This window comes from Oryza sativa, chromosome 5 (assembly GCF_034140825.1).
Source record: "Oryza sativa Japonica Group chromosome 5, ASM3414082v1".
Classification (NCBI taxonomy): domain Eukaryota; kingdom Viridiplantae; phylum Streptophyta; class Magnoliopsida; order Poales; family Poaceae; genus Oryza; species Oryza sativa.
In genome coordinates this window covers 22,140,462-22,162,206 of record NC_089039.1, presented here as the reverse complement: position 1 = coordinate 22,162,206, position 21,745 = coordinate 22,140,462, and the positions used below count along the sequence as shown (strand labels likewise).

The 21,745-nt window shown below is 50.7% G+C and overlaps 2 protein-coding genes, 2 long non-coding RNA genes and 1 other non-coding gene across 8 annotated transcripts; 3 read left to right on the top strand and 2 right to left on the bottom strand.

Annotated features, from left to right (window-relative positions):
• The first annotated feature begins 1,186 nt into the window (after window positions 1-1,186).
• On the top strand, window positions 1,187-4,070 carry LOC4338953 (uncharacterized). Its single transcript, XR_001546246.3, has 4 exons — window positions 1,187-2,011; window positions 2,101-2,206; window positions 2,728-2,800; window positions 3,895-4,070. It is a non-coding gene; the product is annotated as an uncharacterized lncRNA (long non-coding RNA).
• Window positions 4,071-8,200: 4,130 nt separating this feature from the next.
• LOC136351121 (uncharacterized acetyltransferase At3g50280-like) lies at window positions 8,201-10,173 on the top strand. Its single transcript, XM_066310969.1, has one exon. It carries the CDS (start codon window positions 8,384-8,386, stop codon window positions 9,824-9,826), a length of 1,443 nt encoding a protein of 480 aa, XP_066167066.1. The 5' UTR covers window positions 8,201-8,383; the 3' UTR covers window positions 9,827-10,173.
• A 1,560-nt stretch (window positions 10,174-11,733) lies between these two features.
• Window positions 11,734-16,394, top strand: LOC9266801 (uncharacterized). 4 transcript variants are annotated; one of them, XR_010741644.1, is made up of 7 exons: window positions 11,734-12,269; window positions 13,283-13,293; window positions 14,485-14,575; window positions 14,651-14,760; window positions 14,852-15,243; window positions 15,360-15,416; window positions 15,991-16,394. It is a non-coding gene; the product is annotated as an uncharacterized protein (transcript). The 4 variants fall into 4 exon arrangements; XR_010741645.1 differs by lacking the exon at window positions 13,283-13,293 and having other exon boundaries at window positions 14,693-14,760; XR_010741643.1 differs by lacking the exon at window positions 13,283-13,293 and having other exon boundaries at window positions 14,885-15,243.
• Window positions 16,395-18,772: 2,378 nt separating this feature from the next.
• On the bottom strand, window positions 18,773-19,190 carry LOC136356716 (uncharacterized). Its single transcript, XR_010741646.1, has 2 exons — window positions 19,050-19,190; window positions 18,773-18,966 (listed from the first exon to the last, which is right to left on the bottom strand). It is a non-coding gene; the product is annotated as an uncharacterized lncRNA (long non-coding RNA).
• A 707-nt stretch (window positions 19,191-19,897) lies between these two features.
• On the bottom strand, window positions 19,898-21,214 carry LOC107278456 (ethylene-responsive transcription factor ERF094). Its single transcript, XM_015783140.3, has one exon. The coding sequence runs from the start codon at window positions 21,021-21,023 to the stop codon at window positions 20,049-20,051; it is 975 nt and encodes a 324-aa protein (XP_015638626.1). The 5' UTR covers window positions 21,024-21,214; the 3' UTR covers window positions 19,898-20,048.
• Window positions 21,215-21,745: the final 531 nt, after the last annotated feature.

Here is a 21,745-nt window from a genome sequence, read left to right as displayed (position 1 = left end):
CATTCCACGTGGCACTTACGTGGCATTAGAATTAAAAAAACATATCTGTAGGACACGTCTGTCATTCAAACAAAAAGAATATTGTGGGACCCACCGACATGTGGGGCCCACATGTCATCCTTTCTCCTTCACTTCCTCCTCCCTCTCTCTCTCCCCCTTCTCTCTCTTTTCTCTTCTCCCTTCAGACGCATCGGTGGTGGCGGCGGCCGAGGGCTGGAGCGGCGACGGCGGCGTGCAGGCGAAGGCCGCGCCACCGCCTGCCCTGTCATCGGAGGGCTTGAGGAGGACGCCGGCAAATCCTGGGGAGGCTACAGGGGGACCCGCGGGACTAAGCGAGGGTGTCATGAGCGTCGCCACGGCTCGCCACGCTGCTCAGGGCGGCGTGCCTCTCGCCGCGCGCCCGCGCTTGATGCGCGCGCTCCCCGCCGAGCTGCTCCCGCCCCCGTCACGACTCACGACCGCGTCGTCGTCACCAACTCCGGCTACTCCAGTGTCGTCCTCTGCCGCGTCGGCGTCCCCGTCCGGCTGTCCCCCTCTTCGTCGACCACAAGGTAAGCAGCAAAGCACTAATCCATGTCGTTTTCCTTGCTTGCTTCCTTGCTTGCTTGTCTTCCGGTGGTAGCCGGTGCGTGCAGGGGACGGCTACCCGATGGCGCGCCCAAGGCGTGGGCCGTGCTCCACAAGCTCTCTGTCTGCTGCCCGGGGCTCCTCCACGCCGGCGTCCTCGTCGAGCCCTCTGATGATGGGGCAGGCGGTGGCGGCCATCGTGTAACGCCCCGATTTTTGTTCGGGATTAAAAATCATTAAATAATGCATTTTCTAGAAATTAAATAAAAGTTAAATCAATTTAATCAAGTGAAATTATAGAGGAAATTAAAATTTCCTTTAAAATTCATTGGCCGAGAATATTTTGTAATATTCTTTGTGCCCTAAAATACTCTCTGAAATTTCCCGTGAATTTTCGGAGCTCAAGAAATAATTTTAACAATACAAAGTTCATTTTATCAATTAAAATAAAAAGAAAACAAAATAAAAACTCCCCTTCCTCCTTGGGCCATTTTCGGCCCAAGAAACCTTCTCCTCCCCCGCGGCCCGGGCGCCCCTCCCCCTCTCGGGCCTCTCTCTCTCCCCCTCGGCCCGCTCGCCCTTGAAGTCTAAAAATAACCCCCGGCTCCCTCTCTCCCTCACATCGACAAGTGGGACCGTGGGACCCACCTGTCAGGTCCATCCCCAACCTCCATCCAAGCCAGCCGGCAACTGCCGAAGCCGCCATGGACGGCCGTTGCCGCCCACGTCGCCGCCGATTCCGGGTCCTCCCGCTCACGCCCTCGCGCCCAAACCGCATAAAATCGATTCCCCTCCACCTCCTCTACTGCTCTACACTCTCCCTACGTTTCCCCCAAAAATCGTGCCGGGATAGAGCTCCACTTCGCCCACGATTTCACCCACGTCGCCGGCCGTTGCCGCCCAAATCCGCCACGCCCGGCAACGGTTTTCCCTCCCCAAGCATGTAAAATCCATCCCCGGGCTCCCTTCTCTCGTTTCCCCCCCTTGCCGGCGCTTCCCTCGCCTTCTCCCGCTCTCCCCACGCCGCTCCCCATCGCTGCCGCTTGCCAGCGACCTTCAGTCGGCCGCTGCCGCCGCGCTAGTCGTCGCCGCACCTCGCCGCCGGCACCGGCGGCTTCACTGCATCAAGCCCCACCCTGGCCGCTGCTCTGCTCCTCCAAACCACCACCCAAACGCCCCCTCCCCGTGCATCCGAGCCGCCACCACCTCTGCCACGCTCCAGCCGCCCGCCACAGCCGCTGTAACCACCACCGCCACCTGCAGCTTCGCCGCACCGCGTAGCACCCCGTCCTCCACTCCTTTTACCCCTCGTCGCCACCGAAACGCCGCCCCACTACAAAACCGAGCCACCGTCGCCTCCCTCGGCTCCGCAAGGACGAGGAGAACCTGGGCCATCCCTTCCCATCGCCAGAAACTCACTGGACGTCCGTTTTCCCGTGCGCCGGTGAGCCCTTCCTCTCTTGTTTTCCTCTCCGGCCGGCCATGTCGCCGCCCCATCCTCTCTAACACCTCTCCTCCCATCCCATTGTGCAGCCGCTGCTCGTCCACTCCGTCCCGAGCGCCGCCCGTCGCCGGAGTGCCGCCGTCTCCCTCCGCCCTGAGCTTCGCCGGCCGCCTCCCTCCATCGCCATACCCCACGGTGAGCACTCCCCACCCATTTTCCTCTTTCTCCCCTTCGTCGGCCATCTCCCGTGCTCGCCGGCGCACCGCGTCGCGCCGCCATCGCCGGCGGCCGTCCGCGTGTGTGCCGCCGCCTTGTCGGGGTGTCTGGCGAGCCTGCCCCTTGCCGCTCTGTGTCGCCGCCCGTGGTCCTGGTCCACGGTGACGCCCTGGCCGCGGGGACCGTGTCCACCATGCGCAATCCCCCTTTGCCGCTGACGTGTGGGACCCGCCTATCGGTGCCGGCTTCCCTTGCTGACGTCAGCGGCGGTCCTTTTCTTTTGTAAAAATAATTAATAATTGCGCAATAAATCATTGATAATTATAGAAATTCATTTAATGGCTCAACAACTTCTAAAATTCATATCTAATTCATATGAACACCAAATTGAGCCATTCAACTTACAAAATTCATCTAAAATTGAGCTCTACATGTTTGTTTACTTTTTATGTACTATTTGCTTGGTGTTTATTAGAAGTTTTCCTCATTTTGCGTGCCAGCGAGTAGATTCCGTCGTTTCGGAAGTCCACAGTCTTAAGGATAAGAGTTCGGAAGATTGTTCGAAGAAGCAAGGCAAGTCACACATTCTCCTTGAGTATATTGAGCCTATTTTTTTAATGTTTTACCGTTTGCAAATAAATATGCATGTTTTGCTAATTACATGGGATCAGGGTTTACCTACCTGCTCGCTTGTGCCGTGTTTACTTGATGTATGTCCTTTGTCGACCTTGGGTGATAAATCGGCTAGCTGTTGTTACTTATGTTGACATAGCTAGAACTATATGCTTAGCCATGCTTAATTACCACTAGCTCACTTGATGGGATAATTACAATTTTAGACATCTAGTATCTTGACGAGTTGTGTGCTCGAGACATCTGGCCATGGTTCATGGTCGTAATTATCCAACTAAAATGCGACTGAATGGTGGGCTGTGGGTGCATGGTTTTGCTAGTCGCACCCATGCCAATTAAGGACCGGTTCACGGGAAACCCTAAAAGACTTACAGTGCTTACCACAAGCGGGAGTGGGTAACTACTTGATCTGAAGTATAGCTCGACCATTTCCTAGGCACCGGTGGTGAGGGTGGGCGTGATGAAGTTGGGTCGACCGGGGTGTCCGGTTGTCCAGCTGCCGGATTCACCACGGTGCACGAGGGGACTGCCCACCTCCGGGGTAGGGGGTGGGGGTGAAACCTTAGCGTGGTGTGGATGGTTAGGGGAGGGTTATATGAAGGGTCTTGTCACAATCACTCGACATGGTGACGTGTCAGGCCTGCCGCGATGACATGCTGATGGATTGTGTCTTGTGGGTACAGTTGTGCACCTCTGGCCAGAGTAAAACTATTCGAATAGCCGTGCCCGCAGTTATGGGCGATCGACCAGATTCACCGTGATTAGTCCCACACTTAATAAATTGACCCAATGCACAGTAGTTCAGGTGGGTTGGTTCGGCCTGTTCAATGTGGTATAGCATTGTTCAGTGGAGATTTAATATTACCTTAATTACTCAATCGTTTTACTGTTTTGCTCAATAAAATGTTTTACAACTGCCTTTATGCAAATAGCCACAAGCCTCTCCTTGTATCCCCTTGCACGTTTGTATCGTAGGTGTGGCTTGCTGAGTACGGTGGTTGTACTCAGCCTTGTTATTATTTCCCCCTTTTCAGAAGTGTAGTGCTTCTGAGCTGAAGACGAAGTTAGAGGACCAAGGCTCAAACCCCAGTTGAGTTTTGCCTGTGGAGTGGAGCTGAAGCCCCGCTAGGATAACCTTTTTCCGCTGTTGTCGTTCTCTTTTGGTGTGAGGACAAAGTGCCTCTTCTATAAGTATTTTACGCTTTATTTACGTTTGGAACTGTTTATTACTTGTCGTTTTATGTACCCTAGCTGGTCCTGGACAGAGATTTTAATACACAAAATAGTCTGAAAATTTGGGCTGAATTTCTGGGCATGACACATCGCCTGCATGCCACTCCAGCCATTGCCTGCACGCCGCCGTCGCCACTCCGGCCCCCGGTCGCCGCCGCCACCGATGGGTCCGAAGGGGGAAGAGAAAAGGGGGAGAGAAAAGAGAGAGAAGGGAGAGAGAGAGGGAGAAGGATGAAGGGAAGGAGAAAGGATGACATGTGGGCCCTATATGTCTGTGGGTCCAATAATATATTTTGTGTTTGAATGACAAATGGGTCCCACAGATATTTTTTTTAATTCTAATGCCACGTAAGCACCACGTGGAATGAAAACCGGGTTAGCACCGCCACGTCAGCGTCGCGTCAGCAAAACCGCCCTCCAAAACCGCTAGAGGAGTCAAATTGCACCGGTTTCAATAATTCGGGGAGTCGTCCTACCCGGTTTTTCAGTTAAGGGTCACGAATTAGATTTAGTGAACAATTAAGGGAGTCTAAGTGGACTTTTTCCCATCTAAAATGACTAATGCGGGCTCCTCTTCCGGGAAAGGAAAAAGTCCACTTAGACTCCCTTAATTGTTCACCAAATCTAATTCGTGACCCTTAACTGAAAAACCGGGTAGGACGACTCCCCGAATTATTGAAACCGGTGCAATTTGACTCCTCTAGCGGTTTCGGAGGGCGGTTTTGCTGACGTGGCGGTGCTAACCCGGTTTTCATTCCACGTGGCATTAGAATTAAAAAAACTATCTGTGGGACCCATCTGTCATTCAAACACAAAATATATTATGGGACCCACAGAAATATAGGGCCCACATGTCATCCTTTCTCCTTCCCTTCATCCTTCTCCCTCTCTCTATCCCTTCTCTCTCTTTTCTCTCCCCCTTTTCTCTTCCCCCTTTGGACCCATCGGTGACGGCGGTGGCCGGGGGCCGGAGTGGCGACGGCGGCGTGTAGGCGAGCGTTGGAGCGGCGACGGCGGCGTGCAGGCGATGGCCGTCACCGCCTTCCTCGTCATCGGAGGGCTCGAGGAGGACGCCGGCGTGGAGGAGCCCCGGGCAGCAGACGGAGAGCTTGTGGAGCGCGGCCCACGCCCTGGACGCGCCGTCGGGTAGCCGTCCCCTGCACTCACCGGCTACTACCGGAAGACAAGCAAGCAAGGAAGCAAGCAAGGAAGACGACGTGAATACACAGAAGCAAGCAAGGAAGACGACGTGGATTAGTGCTTTGTTGCTTACCTTGTGGTCGACGAAGAGGGGGACGGCCGGACGGGGACGCCGGTGCGGCAGAGGATGACACTGGAGTCGCCGGAGTCGGTGACGACGACGCGGTCGTTAGTCGTGACGGGGGCGGAAGCAGCTCGGCGGGGAGCGCATGCGTCAAGCGCGAGCGCGCGGTGGGAGGCACGCTGCCCTGAGCAGCGTGGCGAGCCACGGCGACGCGCATGACACACTCACCTAGTCCCGCGGGTCCCCCTGCAGCCTCCCCAGGATTTGCCGGCGTCCTCCTCGAGCCCTCCGATGACGGGGCAGGCGGTGGCGCGGCCTTCGCCTGCACGCCGCAGTCGCCGTTCCAGCCCTCGGCCGCCGCCACCACCGATGCGTCCAAAGGGAGAAGAGAAAAGAGAGAGAAGGGGGAGAGAGAGAGGAAGGAGGAAGGGAAGGAGAAAGGATGACATGTGGGCCCCACATGTCGGTGGGTCGCAATTTTTTTGTTTGATTGACAGATGGGTCCCACAGATATGTTTTTTAATTCTAATGCCACGTAAGCGCCACGTGGAATGAAAATCGGGTTAGCACCGCCACGTCAGCAAAACCACCCTACAAAACCGCTAGAGGAGTTAAATTGCACTGGTTTCAATAATTTGGGGAGTCATCCTACCCGGTATGGCAGTTAAGGGTCACGAATTAGATTCGGTGAATAATTTAGGGAGTCTAAGTGGACTTTTTCCTTTTAGATGACGGCCCATATTTTATTTTAGAAGATGGGCCATGTTGGTTAAATACTGGGAATAAGTCCACTTTGATTCCCTTGTCTAGTGGTTGATCTAATTCATATCCCTGAACCACGATATGAGATATCTCGATCTCCTAACTATTAAAATTGTTGCCATTTGATTTCTTTAATAGATTTGGAGGATGGTTTTGTTGACATGACCATTACATGGTAGTGTTGACCTGGTTTTCGCCCTATGTTGTTTTGATGTGGTGCTTATGTGGCATTAGGATTAAAAACTATATGTGGGACCCATTTGTCATTCACATAAAAAAAATATGGACCCACCGACATTGGGGGTGCCCACATGCCATCCTCTCTCTCCTTCCTTTCTTCCTCCTCCATCTCTCTCCCTTCTCTCTCTTTCTCTTTCTCTCCCTTTTCTCTTCGTCTGCTAGGGGCGGGCGCTCGAGGGCCGGAACAGTGGCGGTCGAGAGTGCGGGAGCTAGAGCGGCGGCGGCGGTCATAAGGGCGGAGCCAGAGTGGCGGCGGCGGGCGGGAGGACGGGCACTAGAGTGGCGATGGCGGTGGGTGGGCGAGGGCCCGAGCGGTGGCAAAGGCAACGGGCGGGCGGCTAGGCGGAGGGTGCTCACGATCTAGGTGCCACCGCCTCTCCCCTCACCGTTTGCCCCCCTCCCCCTATCCCTAGCAATAGCTTCGAACGGCGGAGGAGAAGGCGTCAACGGATCCTAGGATGGTGGAGGAGGAGGAGGCAGTGGTGGTAGAGGAGCTAGCTTGATGACGTGGAGGGTGCTCGCGAGCTCAGCGACATTGCATCCGGTGCTCCTCTGTGGCTCCCTCTCGTGAGGCTGGCCTCCTCCCTCTTCGCTATGGCGGCCACCATCCTACTGCTCTATCTCCGCTCTGCATCCGCTCGCATGCCAACATCGTCCACCGCCTTTGTTCCCACGCCCAGCTTCGGTATCATCACCGCCGCTCCAATGCTCGCCCACCTGCCCACTGCCACCACTCTGCCCCCACTCCGCTGGTTGTTGCTCCAACCCCCGTTGCTCACATACGGCCGAAGGGGAAGAGAAAGGGGAGAGAAAGAAAGAGGGAAGGGAGAGAGGGTGGAGGAAGAAGGGAAGAAGAAAGAGAGGATGATATATGGGTCCCACGTGTCCGTGGGTCACACAATATTCTTTTTTAATGACAAATGGGTCTCACATTTTTTTTATTTCTAATACCACATAAGTGCCGCGTCAATGCTACGTTAGACGAAGACTAGGCCAACACCGCCATGTAGGGGCCACGTTAGCAAAACCGCCCTTCAAAACCGTCGAGAGGGAGTTAAATTGCATCGATTTTAATAATTGTGGGTTTAGATATCCGGTATCGTGGTTTAAGAATACGAATTAATTCAGCAACTAGTTAAGGGAGTCAAAGTGAACTTATTCCTTAATACTGTACTGTACATGTGCTCATGCGAAGCCCATCTCGGTGTGCCCAAGTTACCGTCAGCCTTTTTCCTACAAGAAGTTAGCCCAAGTTCCATCCCGAAACAGTGCTGTGTATATACCGCCGGTTCATTGGTCGCGACACGAGAGAACGCAATCGCTACCGCGACCACGTCCACGACCATGATCTTTCCTGCCCACCCTGCACCTTTACCATCTCGGCGTTTTGCCGGTGTTGCTCTCGGCCGACGCCCTCTCGGTCTCGGGGGCCCGCCTCACCGTACGGTCGCCAATCGCCACGCCCACGCCCTCACCCGACGGGCCACGACTCCACGAGGGAACACGGCCCACGAGCCACCGAGGCGAACGTGCGCGCACGCGCAGGCGCGGCAGGTTCGCGTTGGGTGTGTTTCCCGTTGAAATAATGCTTCGGTCCTCCACTCCTCCGGCACGGCCAACTCGTGACAGCAACGCCGGCCCAGCCGACCGGGAGGATGCGAATGCTTGGCGCGTCGCGGCGGTGCGGCGGGCCACGGGGACAAGCCACACGAGGGCCGGTCGAAATCGCGGCGCCATTTCAGCATGATGAACAGGAGCTCGACAATTGCTGGCGCCGATCCGGATGATCCTACTGCATGCCGTCTCACTCCCATCCATCCATATCCATTCTCTACTAGCGCAGATTGTGGCTGACGAATCCACTCCCTTTGGTACCTCGCCATGGCCCGCTAGCTATATAATCTGCCCAAACTAAGTAATTCCCAACACAATCTTCTACGACGCCGGCTCGCCCCTCGCCCCTCGCTTGAACGCTTAGAGATACAGTTTTTGCCGCGCTAGTTGATCCCTCCTGCATTCGCACCATGGTGGAGGCTGCCTCGGCTGCGCCGGCGACGGTGGTCGTTCCGCTGACGCAGACGCTCTGCGCGAATGCGCCTGCGACGAGCGTCACCGTCGTTTCGAAGCAGACCGTTCGGCCCGACGGCGCGTCGGCGGTTGGAGACGTCAAGCTCTCGGTCTCCGACATGCCGATGCTGTCGTGCCACTACATCCAGAAGGGGCTCTTCTTCCCGCCCCCTGGCGTGCCGATCGCCTCCCTCGTGTCGTCGCTCGTGTGCGCGCTCTCCCGGGCGCTCGCGGTGTTCCCTGCCCTCGCCGGCCGGCTCGTCACGCTGGATGATGGCCGCATCGTCATCCGGTGCGACGGCGTGGCCGTTGAGTTCTACCACGCGGTCGCGCCCGCTCTGTCGCTGGGAGACTTCCTCGTGCCCAACGCCGACGTGCCGACCAGGCTGACGAAGGATTTGTTCCCCATGGACCGCACCGTGAGCTACGACGGCCACCGCCGTCCGCTCACCTCGTTCCAGCTCACCGTGCTCGGCGATGGAGCTGTCTTCGTCGGCTTCGTCGCTAACCACGCCGTCGTGGACGGCACCTCCTTCTGGCACTTCTTTAACACGTGGGCAGGTCTCTGCCGCGGCACGCCGGTCCAGCCGCCGGACTTGCGCCGGAACTTCTTTGGCGACTCCACGGCCGTCATCCGCTTCCCCGGTGGCGCGGGTCCTGCCGTCACCTTCGACGCCGACGCGCCCCTCCGCGAGCGAGTCCTCCATTTCAGCGCCGCCGCCATTCGCGAGCTGAAGGCCAAGGCCAACCAGTGGAAAAGATCCGACAAATTTGCCGAGGCTAACGGGAAGCATGTGGATGAAACGAAGGCTCATGGCGGTTACAGAGAGATCTCGTCGTTCCAATCGCTGTGCGCGCATATCTGGAGGGCGGTGACGCGATCCCGGCGGCTGCTGGCGGCCGACGCGACCACGACGTTCCGCATGGCGGTGAACTGCCGGCACCGCCTGCGCCCGGCGATCTCCCCGCTCTACTTCGGCAACGCCATCCAGAGCGTAGCCACAACCGCGACGGTGGCCGAGCTGGCGTCCAACGACCTGCGGTGGGCGGCGGCCAGGCTGAACGCGACCGTGGTGGCGCACGAGGACGGCGCCATCCGCCGGGCCGCGGCGGAGTGGGAGGCCGCGCCGCGGTGCTTCCCGCTGGGCAACCCCGACGGCGCGGCGCTCACGATGGGGAGCTCGCCCCGGTTCCCTATGTACGACGGCAACGACTTCGGGTGGGGCAGGGCGATCGCCGTGCGGAGCGGGCGCGCCAACAAGTTCGACGGCAAGATGTCGGCGTTCCCGAGCCAGGCTGGGGACGGCAGCGTCGACGTCGAGTTTTGCCTCGCGCCCGACACCATGGCCCGCCTGCTCGGTGACCACGAGTTCTTGCAGTACGTGTCGCGTGCACCGTGACGCACGTATTCTGGTGTGGTGCAGTGAGCGAGGGGACGATCACGAGATGCGAGTTCCCCACATGACATGATTATCTCTCTGGTGGTGATGCAGATTGCAGTAGCCGCTGGACACATACGTTGCTGTGCTGGATTGGTGTATGCTTGCAAAAATATCTAAGCTATATATCCGAGTATCCGTTACTCTTCTGGTATTCCATCCATTAAGCGGTTGGCCAAGTTTGAACAGCCGCACAGAGAGTTGCTTTTAGGATCAAGTGGAGTCGTGCTCTGTTCCTTCCTCCCTGTTAGAAGTACTTGTCTTGTGAGTTCGATGGATAATTATTTGAGTACAAATTTCACACACTATATATGCTTCAATTAACCTATTACAAAGATTTAGCATCAATTTTTTTACGAAACTATTTAAGACATTGTATAGCAAAGCTACAACTCTAGAAGTCACTTTAATTCATACCATTGGCAAATGACTTTCATAAAATTTAAATTCGAGTAAATTGCACTTTGCACCGGGTAGATTGATATTGTTTTCACTTTGCACCAGGTTTTGCATATACTTTCACTTCGCGCCGGGGATGACGAATTAACTTTCACATCACACCATCTTTCATGTTTGGATTCAAACCAGATGCACATCCAAGTAGTCTCCGATTGTCCATGTTAGCTCACACAGAAGGTCAGAGCTTACTGTTCTTGCGCAGTTGCCAGAAGAAGATCACAATAGGGGATCTTGTCATTAGACACAGCAGGAGTAAAGAGATGTCAGCTGAGCTTTTGCGAGCACGTATTCTGGGGTTAGATTTTACTGTATGTTGGAGAGCTATGGTACGCAAGCCGGCCGCCGGCCGGCGGCGGTTCGGTAGGCATGCTGAAATTGACGCCCGTGATCGGTGAGTACCCACGAAATCGCGGAATTGCTCTGCGTGTACGTGAGCACCTCGCAATATCCATGGTCCCCGCTGCCCGTGGACTCAGCTGGTGCATGTGTGCATCTCACGCCATCCCGTGTGATTCAGTCGATCGGCCAGCGTGGGTCAAGGGCGCGAGCCAACATGGACAACAGATGACAGTTTGGATGACGCCTTGTGCATCGGCTTTGAGTCCAAACATGGAAGGTGGTGTGATGTGAAAGTAAATTTGTCATCCCCGGTGCAAAGTGAAAGTATATGCCAAAACCGGTGCTTGTCTTTTATTCCGGCATGTTTGTGGCTATGTGAGGAAATGGATGTTGATAAGTTGGGTTGTTAGCTTTAGGTTGATTTGGTTCTTAGCCAGGTATTTTTGCAGGTGTCGTTTATCAATCGTTAATTTTTGGGAGCCTTTTCAACCTAGCCTCCAAAGACTTCTAACCCGCTATCTAGTTGAAGCAAACCTCTGGACTGAGAGCTTTCAACGCTCTGATCGAATTGTTGTTTCAACTTGATCAGAAATCTTTTCCCGCCTTTTTCATTCACATCCTATGTAAAGGCTCTAATGCTGTCGGGCCAAACCTTTATACTCCCTATAATATGACTTATTTTCAATGGAAAATTCAGGTGGAAAAGTTCTCCTCTCCAGTGATTTATTCAAAAGAAAAAAACCCGGTGCAATGTGGAAGTATATGCCAAACCCGGTGCAAAGCGAAAACACTATCAATCGACCCGATGCAAAATACAATTTACTCTTCAAATTTCTATATAATTTTTACATTGACCCTTTGATTTATAGAAAAAAGAATAAAATTTTGGATTGTGTTACTATGTTTCACTTTTCTTTACTATTTAAAAAGTTTCTAGTGGTGGTGGTGAGTCGTGGACAATCGAACGGCTGACATGTTTCCTAGGATACTCCCACCAAATCGACGCTCCAGACGCCCCTATCCGCCCACACCGTCGCGCTCCAACTACCCACTACGCGGCTACGCGCTGCATCCGCGTCTCTCCGCCCTTCCGGCTTCCGCGCGCCCGCTCGCTTTTCGCCGCATTCTCGCCGCCCTCCCTCTCGCCCGCTCGCCCTCGCCGTCTTCCTCGACCAGCTGATCCTCCCCGCCGTCCCACCGTCCTCCCCCACCGTCCCGCGCCGCCACCGCCATCGATCCTCCCCGTCGCCCACGCCGTCCTCCACCAGATCGCTCCCCCACTGCCGCCGCCATCGATCGTCCCCGCCGTCCTCGTCGCCGCCATCGCCGTCTTCCCCCACCAGCTTCGACGCCATCGATCCTCCCCGCCGCCCTCTCTTTCATCCTCCACCAGCTCCCTCCCCCACCGTCACCGTGATTCCCCTAAACGATCAGCGCCACCGCCTCCATCGATCCTCCCCGCCGCCCTCGCCGTTCTCCTCCACCAGGTCCCTCCCGCACCGCCGCCACCGCCACCATCGATACTCGCCGCCGTCCTCGCCGTCCCTGGACGCCGGAGCCCTCCCTTCCCTCTCCACCGCGCCGCTATCGATCCACGGGCGAACAGGTAAGATGTTTGTGCGTTTTCCCTTCCCTGTTGTGAATCATATATCCATCTCATTATATGTTTAATTGTTCAATTCATGTGCTTCATTACCATTTTGTCCTGAGATGCAGAGGTTTGTTAACAAAACGAACCCTTGTTATAAGATGACTAAATTCAGTTGTACTTAGTCAAGTTCTTTGTGAAAACACTACCTTTTATGGGAACAGAGATGCACGCTTCCAGATTTACAGACAATTGCTTTAGGACATGGATAAAAAAAGTCTTTTAGTAAATAGAACTATTGGCAGCTTCAATTCGGAGGAGTACATGTACTTTCCTATTATATGCTATCTAGCTTGACAAAAGACTAGGTCTGCTATCTAAATTACAGGAACATATGCACCTCACATGTTGTCCAAAAAATAATAAAATGAGTTGGAGAAACATATAGATCGAGTCTTGAATAAGAGAAACAGTAACTAGGGGATTCATTTAGTTTTCTGAGTGATGTATTCTTCGGTGGGAGGGAATAAAGTTAAACAGCAAGTATATATTGAAAATGAAAATCCCTGCGATGCTGAATTATTTTTAACAGCAACGTCATGAGGGGAAAAAACAGGGAAGCTTAAATGGTCCCATACATCAGTACACCACCATATTTTGGTTTAATCCTCCACATTTAAATTTCTTCCATACATCAGCTACCATTTTTTAACAGAAACGAATATATGTGAAATCCTATCCTCCTTAATCAATGCCCTCATAAACTTCAGATTAAATCGCAACACTTAGATACTTGATCTCTGATGTTCTGAACAAGAGAAATATAAAACAAAAGTGCTGATGCTTGGAAAAAATATATGCTATTAACATACATCTACTTGCATGGGACTGTCAACAGGTTGATATACTGTCATTATTTTCATGCATAACGATGCATGTTTTGGTTTTGAGTTGCTTTCATCTGTAAAACATTGTTTTCCAAGCAATAGGAAAATGATTGGATTTTGTAATTATAGTTTCTTTGATTGCAGGTTTTGAATCGGTAATGGGTGACCTTTGAAGTCTAAATTTTTTAGCACTGTTAAAGATTTGTTGTATGGCCTAAGTGGAGTTAATTTGTTCTTTTCGTTCCTGCCTCAGGAGGTAGATACTGTGCCATGGAAGATATATAATCCTCAGCAAGTGATTCTTTATCTTTTCAAAAAAATGTGCAAAAAAAATGTAACGAGAAAATTTGACACGATAAATTATACTGAAATATTTAGCATAATAAGAGTATGGGCTTTTGAGCATTATGGGATAGTCTTTGATCGAGTGCTTTTCTATAGGTCTTACTGATAGGTCCTACTGCTTTTTTTTTTTTTGCTGACATGGAAGTTTCAAAGTTATTAAAGAGAATGCAATTGCTTCGTAGCGTTCAGCATGGGCATATTACTAAAAAGGCACAAAAGGTTTATTCGAGCAAAGTCTTGTTCCGGATTAGTTCTAAAAAGGCAGCAAGCTTCAATGTTTCTAGGAAAATGAAAATAGCGAACTAATCAACTCAGCATTATTATTTCAGTTACTTAGCCACTCAAATCAGAATTTCATTGAGTTGCACTGTTAAATCAACTGCGATGTAACAAATAGAATATTATATATCTACTTTTGCTGATGCATTATAGCAGTCGTGGGGATGACAAAGTTGAAGCAAAATCTGTAAGGGCTGACATCTAGGAGAACACATATACAAATAGAAATAAATAAAAAACAAGAGTCTGGTTGACATTGAAAATTGAAGTTTGGAAAGATGAATATGTCAACTGCAGAAACATGACTGCATTATTACAGCAAAATCATCACATTGAAAGCTAAAATACAATGTCACATGCCACGTTCCTTAGGAGGCAACTCTATTTTCATATCAAAATGCAAGTAGGCTGAGGTAAGGAGATGAGTGACCTGAAAGTTTTATACCAATGCTATCTTATTTTATTCTTTACTGCTCCAATGATACTTCGTTTTTTTGTAAGCCATTAAATTCCATACGGATATGTGATTGTTGTGATTTAGCCTAGGGGTACCATACAATATTCTTGTCTATTATTGCTTCTGTTGAGGGTATTCAATTATCTGGCCCTCATACTTATATGGAAAAGCAAATTTTATGTGTACATGGCCAAAAATTGATTTGGAACTCAGTGTGGCAAAACCCTTCAAATGTAGCTAACCTTTTATTACTCTTTATGTGAAGCATGTTGTGAGGATTGTTCAGCTGGCTTACACACATTAAGACATGGATAACAATATTGGGGTCTCCACACCAACATCGTTAACAAGATCATGTGAGTTTTTTATCTGATTTTTTTGTGCATATCATTCAGTCCATTAAGATGTGTTTTGCGTGCTGATTTCGCAAGATTTCCTCCCTCGGGCGCTTTTGCTGATATTACTAATGCAAGTGTCGGGGATTCACCAAAAAATCGTAACAGTATTGGGGTCTCCACACCAACATTGTTAACAACATCAAGTGAGTTTTTTTATCGGTTCACATATGTGACTAATATTCAGTCCATTAAGATGTGACTTGCATACTGATTTCGCAATATTTCCTCCCTCAGCCCCTTTTGCCGATATTACTAATGCAAATGCAGGGGATTCACGAATAGACCATGGCAGTGACAGATGCACATCCTCCAATGTGCCGCAAAAGGAAAATATGCGAAGTATAAATGCGAAATGTAAAAGATGCAAGTTATGATTTTCCATTTTCTACCTATTAGAGTTAACATAATTTGCAAGTGTGCACAAAATGCAAGAAGATGGTGCTTATCTCAACGCATTAGAATTAAGAAGGAAGCGTGCTAGAGAGAGAATTAAGAAGGAAGCGTGCTAGAGAGAGAATTAAGAAGGAAGCGTGCTAGAGAGAGGTACGCATCAATGAGCCCAAAGAAAAAGGAGGCAAGGAAAATGAAGGCCTGTGTGTACAAGCAACAAAAGGAGGAATATCCAGGTTTAAATCAAACTGCTAATAATTATGTCAAAGGTTCCTACATAAAAATTATATGCTTGTTACATGCAAATGAAAACACTATTTACACCATCTTATCAGTTCATTACATCATGCAGAAAATGAGCATGTACAATCGTTTGTCATACCTCACTGCCTCCCATTTAATGAGACAGGTACATTGATGCAAATTTATTGACAACTAAGAATACTCTGGTTATTGATTTTTGCAACTATCCAGTCCTAAAAATACTTGTATTACATGATTTGAGAAATTAACATGTTTTTTTCCCAGATAAGGGGATGTCATCAGAATTGCTAGCTCCTGTATATTAGTATAGATAACTGTATAGAGATTCCTGCTTGATCTACTGGGAAAACAACTTTCATGTGTAAAAGCAGCATATACTTCTGTATATAAAATTTTCAGCATATGCATCTACCTGTAAATTTAGCTTACGAATCTGAAAGCATGCATGGTTTGACATACACAATATCCATCTATAGAGACATAAAGATATCCAATCGAATGGTCTCCTAATCAACCATTGGCAACAACTTTTGGGGCATACTTTCCATGGTGATAAACTAATTCTCCTCACCTGCAAGCAAGTAGAATATTTTAGACATTGTATGTTGTTCTTGCCGTAGAAGAACACATGTACTAACCTGCTGCTTTGCCACATGTACGTGAATACCAACCACTATGATACTTTTCTGTTGTCACATAATCATTTTATTATTTTGCAGCTGACAATGAAAATCTTGGACTGTTGAAGTCATATGCTTGGAGGATGATCCCCTGGTCAACAACGTAGTAATATGCCCGTGCATCTTGTTATTTAGATACAGATCTTAGCTAGGATTTGGGATGAAAGAAAAAAGGATGTGTCACATGTATAAGGGTCACAGAGGACCAATTAGAACAATCAGATTTATATTCCGGGGATTCATGTATTCTGGACAGCTGGGGATTCATGTATTCTGGACAAAAAAAATGTTTAAATCTGCAAATATTATTTTATACCATATTTTGAAATTAGATAGGATGTGAAACTTCCTGCTACTACTGGTGTTTCAATAATCTGTATTGGCAATACAGTTGTTCTCATGGAATATGTTTGCATTTATTCATATAATCTCTTGGTGTCCCATAATTTATTGTACCTTTCTGAGGTATATTGTGATGTAACTATAGCAGTTGGTCACTAATTAATACGCCTTCTAGGTCTGCACTTTGAATCTTTATGTGGACTTCTCTTATTTATGTCATCGAATATTGCTGTAGCATTAGCTAAAAAAACTGTGATGTTCTATTCAACTATTTTTATTGTTCTTGTTATTTAATAAGGAACACTATAAAGATGTGATATAATTATTGTGTATTAAGGTTTTCGATACAACAAACATACACTCGATGATTATTTAACATCATTTTCCTCGGTGTGATTTGAATTCATAAATATATTTTTTTATCCCGTTGCAACGCACGGGCACCCAACTAGTATAGAAAAACAACAAGAAGAGTTATCACATCTTCGTAAAGTTTCCTTTGATTATCCGATTCTTGCTCAGACATTTCGATACATCTGGAGTGTTCGACCCGACATCAAACAATCCGACTGCTAGTCACCTTATGCTTTTGCATTTAGTCTTAAAATAGCCTATATATTTTTTTTACTAAAAAATAGCCTATATATTCACTCTCCCTTTCACCGGCGAGTGTGTCCACGGCTCCGCCAAAGGGGGAGTGCCGGCAGCGACGGTCTTGGAGGAGGCAAATCCGTCGGTCGCACCACCTTTCTAGGCGAGTTCGTAGGGGAACTGGGGTTCCGGTGGTTCGTGGGGGAGCTATGGTTTATGTAGTTTTCTTTCTTTCCTTTTGTTTTGCACACTACTAGAAAAAGTATTTTTTTCCAGGCGGCCAAAAGTGATTTTTGTAGGCGGGGGTTGGACCGCCTGTAGCCAACGACTGCGAAAATCATTGATTTTCAGCCCGCTTGCAAAAATCCATTAAAAAAACAAAAAAAAATCACGGGCATGGCTTGCGCCGCCGCCCTCCTCCGGCGTCGCTACGCTGGGCAGGAGGGGAGGGGAGGGGAGCCGCGCCGGGCGTCGTCGTCGCCGCCGCCTCGCGCCATCGTCGTTGCCGCCACCCCGCGCTGCCGTCGGCCTCCCCCCTGCCTCCTCCGGCCAGATCTGGGAGGGAGGGAGGAGGGGAGCCGCCGCCCCGCGCCGTAGCCGCTGTAGTCGCCGCCGCCGGCCTCCCCCCTCCCTCCTCCGGCCAAATCTGGGAGGGAGGAGGGAGGGGAACCGCCACCGCAGCCCCGCGCGTCGTCGTCGCCGCCGCCCTGCGCCGTAGCCTCCGCCGGCCTCCCCCCTCCCTCCTCCGACCAAATCTAGGAGGGAGGGGGAGGGGAGCCGCCGCCGCCGCCCCGCGCCGTAGCCGCCGTAGTCGCCGCCGCCAGCCTCCACCCTCTCTCCTCCGACCAGATCTAGGAGGGGAGGGAGGGAGGGGAGCCGCGCCGCGCCGCCGCCTTCCGCGCCGCCCCACGCCATAGCCGCCGTGGGAGAGGCCGGCCGTGGAGAGGTGAGGGGAGGAGAGGTGAGGAGAGGCCGACCGTGGGTGAGGGGAGGGGTGAGGTTTCTAGACTTAGAAAAAATCTACTTCTATCCAAGTCTATTTATATTCAAGTCTATTTTCGCAGGCAGACCATTTAAGCGGCGCCTGCGAAAATGATTTTCGCAGGCGGACCGGTACATTCACCCCAATTTATATTTTTGTAGACGGTCATTTGGCTCTAAGGGTTATGTCCGCCTGCGAAAATGAGACCCTCATGTCGAGAAAAATGTCTTTTCTAGTAGTGGCAGAAAATCAGTTGCAACCCACCTGTGAAAGGTCGATTTTTTAGGCAGTTGGCTTAACCGAGCCGTCTGCAAAATTTGATTTTTGCTCGCAATGAAGTCCCGCCTGTGAACATTGAAGGTCATCGATTTTCACTGCCCTTTGGTCATAGGTGGGGTCACCTGCAAAAACTTGTTTTGCCCACCTGCAACATCTATCACGTTTTGTAGTAGTGTTGTCTTAGGGTACGTTTGTGAATTGCTATCACGAATTACTCCTTCTGTTTTATATATATTATAAGTTGTTTCATTTTTTTCCTAATTAATTAAACTTTGTTAAATTTGACCAAATTTATAAAAAAAAATAGCAACATATAAAATATCGAATTAGTTTTATTAAATCTTATATTGAATATATTTTAATAATATATTTTGTTTTGTGTTGAAAATACAACTATATTTCTCTATAAACTTGATTAAATCTAAAGAAGTTTAACTAGAAAAAAATCAAACAACTTATACGGAGGGAGTACTTTTGTTTCGATTGCAGTACCATTGTTCTGAACGTGAACTGTAAATTACTAGTTGTTTCATCAATGGACAAAGAATCATGGATTGTCATGGGGAGACAAAATTAACCCGCTGGTTTTAACAAGTGTATCATCCGACTGTATTACCCTTTGGGAGATGAGGAACAAATAAACCTGTATGTTTTATGGGCATCTATGCAATTTGCGGGACATATTTCAGAAGTGGAAAGTGTGAACACTACTACAATAGCTATTTTTTCGTGCGGTTGTTTTGCCCGTCTGGAACATTGCATCTGAGAAAATCGCGATTTTCTTGTGCTGGTGGCGCAACCGCACGCAAAAATTATGCCGCCTGCACGGGAAAACAAAAACCGAAAAAAAATAAATTTTCAAAAAACACAAACCCTAACCATGGATCCAGATCCGGCACCCCACCGTCGCTGGATCCGGGTGGGAGACTGCCACCGCCGCCGGATTCGGGCGTGGGGAGGGCGGCACCGATCCCGGCCGCTGCCTGGCCGTCGTCGTCGTCATCGGCCGCGTGCACGCTGCTGACCGCCGCCTCCTCCCACTCCCGGCACACATCGTCAGCCCGCTCCCGACCGCCTCCTTGCCGCCGTCGTCGTCGTCATGCGCACGCCACTTCCGGCTACCGCCTCGTCGTCATTATCGGCCGCGTGCATGCTGCTCACGGCCGCCGCCTCGCTGCCGTCGTCATCGTCGTTAGCCACGTGCACACTGCTCCCGGCCGCCGCCTCGCCGTCCTCGTCGTCGTCGGCCGCACGCACGTTGCTCCCGGCTGCCTCCCCACGTCCTCCCGCGAGCCCGCCGTGCCCGCCAGCCGCCGTCGACCCCTCCATCGAGAGCCGCCCGGAGGAGAGGAGGTGTCGGCGCCATGCGCCTGGAGGAGAGGAGAAGGTGAGAGAGAGAGAGGAAAATGAGAGGAGAGGAAACTGAGAAGATAAGGGGGAGAGAGAGAGGAGAGAGGGGGGCGGGGGGAGAGGGAAGAAAAGTCTAAGTTTTTTTTTAATAGTATGGGAGGGAAGTGCTATTTTACTATGTGGTTAGATTAGGAGGCAGGACTAAAATAGAATTATTTTTGAGTGCAAGCCTTTTAAGTGACCCACTTGTGTGCGGGCGACACTCCTCTATTTTTCCGTGCGGTCCAACTTATGGACCGCATGGAAACAAAATGAGGTAGTGTCCAAGGAAAATCAATCATGTAGTAGTGGAAGCCATGTGTTTCTTAGGCGTAAAAAATTCCGCCTCAAAAAATGCATGGATAAAATCACAAAAACTGATCAACAGACTTAGTTGAAAAATCTTTTGGCGCGATATATGCACGGCAAGACGAGCGTAATTTAGGCAGGACGGAGCCAGCTAGCTGCAGTGCTCGGGCTCGATCATGTAATCGGCAATGGCCGCCGGTGGTGTCTACGGTTGCTCCTCGGACAACGCGAGCAGCTCCTCCAAGTAGTCCGTTCCTAGGTCCTCCAGCTCCAGCACACATGGCGATGACGTCTGGTCTTGCTTACCGTCATGACTATGGCTGGTGGTGTTGACCTGCCGCTTCTTCTTCCCCTCCGACGACGTCGTGGCGGGTGCCTCGTCGGCCTCCTTGCCCGCCAGCGCCTTCTTGGTCGTGGAGCGCTTCCGGATGCGGTGGCGCCGTTTGAGCGTGAGCACGGGGGACTCCGAGGCGGCGGCGGCGGCGCCGAGCTCGAGCGTGCGCAGCGACTCCCGCACGCGGTGGAGCGGGTAGTTGAGCACCGCGCCGGGGCCGCGCACCGAGAGGGCGGCCTGGTCGTACGCCAGCGCCGCTTGCTCGGGGGTGTTGAAGGTGCCCAGCCACACCCGCGCGCCGTTGCGCGTGGAGTCCCGGATCTCCGCCGCGTACTTGCCCCACGGCCGCTTCCGCACCCCGATCAGCGGCCGCGCCGCCTCCTCCTTGTCACTTGATCCGTTGTCCGGCGCCGGGGCCGCCGCTCTCCTCATCACCTCCACCCCCTCCAAGCCTGTGGTTTGCGACGTTGACGCACCGGCACCACCGTTCGTCGTCCAGCAGGAGATGGAGGCGGCTTCCATGAGGGCGCTGATGTCCGCCGCGTCGTCGTCGTAGTACTCGCCGCCGAAATGAAGCTGCCGCACGAAGGATGCAGAAGGACCGGAGGCGCCAACAATGTGCGCCGCGCCGGAGCTGGCGGACGCCGACGACGACTCGGAGGAGGACGTTGCGGTGGCATCGGCATGGAGGAAGGACCAGTTGCCGTAGGAGTAGGAGGGCTCAGGATGGGCAGGGATCAGGTGGTGGTGGCCATGGCCATGATCGTCGAGATGGCCATGGCCGTGCTCGTAGTAGGCATCGAAGGGGACACTGTTGGGGTGGTAGTCGCTGTAGTTTGGCTCCATGTACGTTGTGGTGGTTGCATTGATCGATGTTAAGGATGTACTAGTAGATAATAGTGTATGTTTGCTTGCTTTTATAGCTTAACTCTAAGTTAGTTAGTGCCTTGAGAAGGCAAGCAAACACAGACTGGAGTGCGGGAGTGGATTTTCATCCCCTCGTTATTTGCATGTCACTTACTCCCTTCGTTTCACAATATAAGTCATTCTAACATTTTCCATATTCACATTGATGTTAATGAATCTAGGCATATATATCTATCTAGATTCATTGACATCGATATGAATGTGGGAAATGATAGAATGACTTACATTGTGAAACGGAGGAAGTAAATGGTTATGAAAAAATTAAAAAAATTAAGAAGATATATTAACATATGATGTATCCCTCCACAAACATGCAAGTTAAAATTCAACTTCTACATCTCGCAACGAAAAATACAAATTAAACTACAACTAGTTAACGTATATTTATAGTCAAATTTGTTTTTTTCGTTACGAGATGTAGAAGTTGAATTTGAACTTGCATGTTTGTAAAGTGATATATCACATGTTAATACATCTTCTCAATTTTTTTTTCAATTTTGTTCATAACCATTATAGTGACATACAAACAACGAGGGGATATCCCCTTGAGGATGAAAATAGTTTCCCCTGGAGTGCCCAACTTGACATCACATGAAAGTGGATTGGCCCCAGTAGACCGGTTGGGACCAACAGCGAACTAG

What these genes read in the sequence shown, in the direction of transcription:
- LOC136351121 (XM_066310969.1), top strand. Translation starts at nt 8,384, where the DNA reads ATGGTGGAGGCTGCCTCGGCTGCGCCGGCGACGGTGGTCGTTCCGCTG.
- LOC107278456 (XM_015783140.3), bottom strand. Translation starts at nt 21,023, where the DNA reads ATGGAGCCAAACTACAGCGACTACCACCCCAACAGTGTCCCCTTCGAT.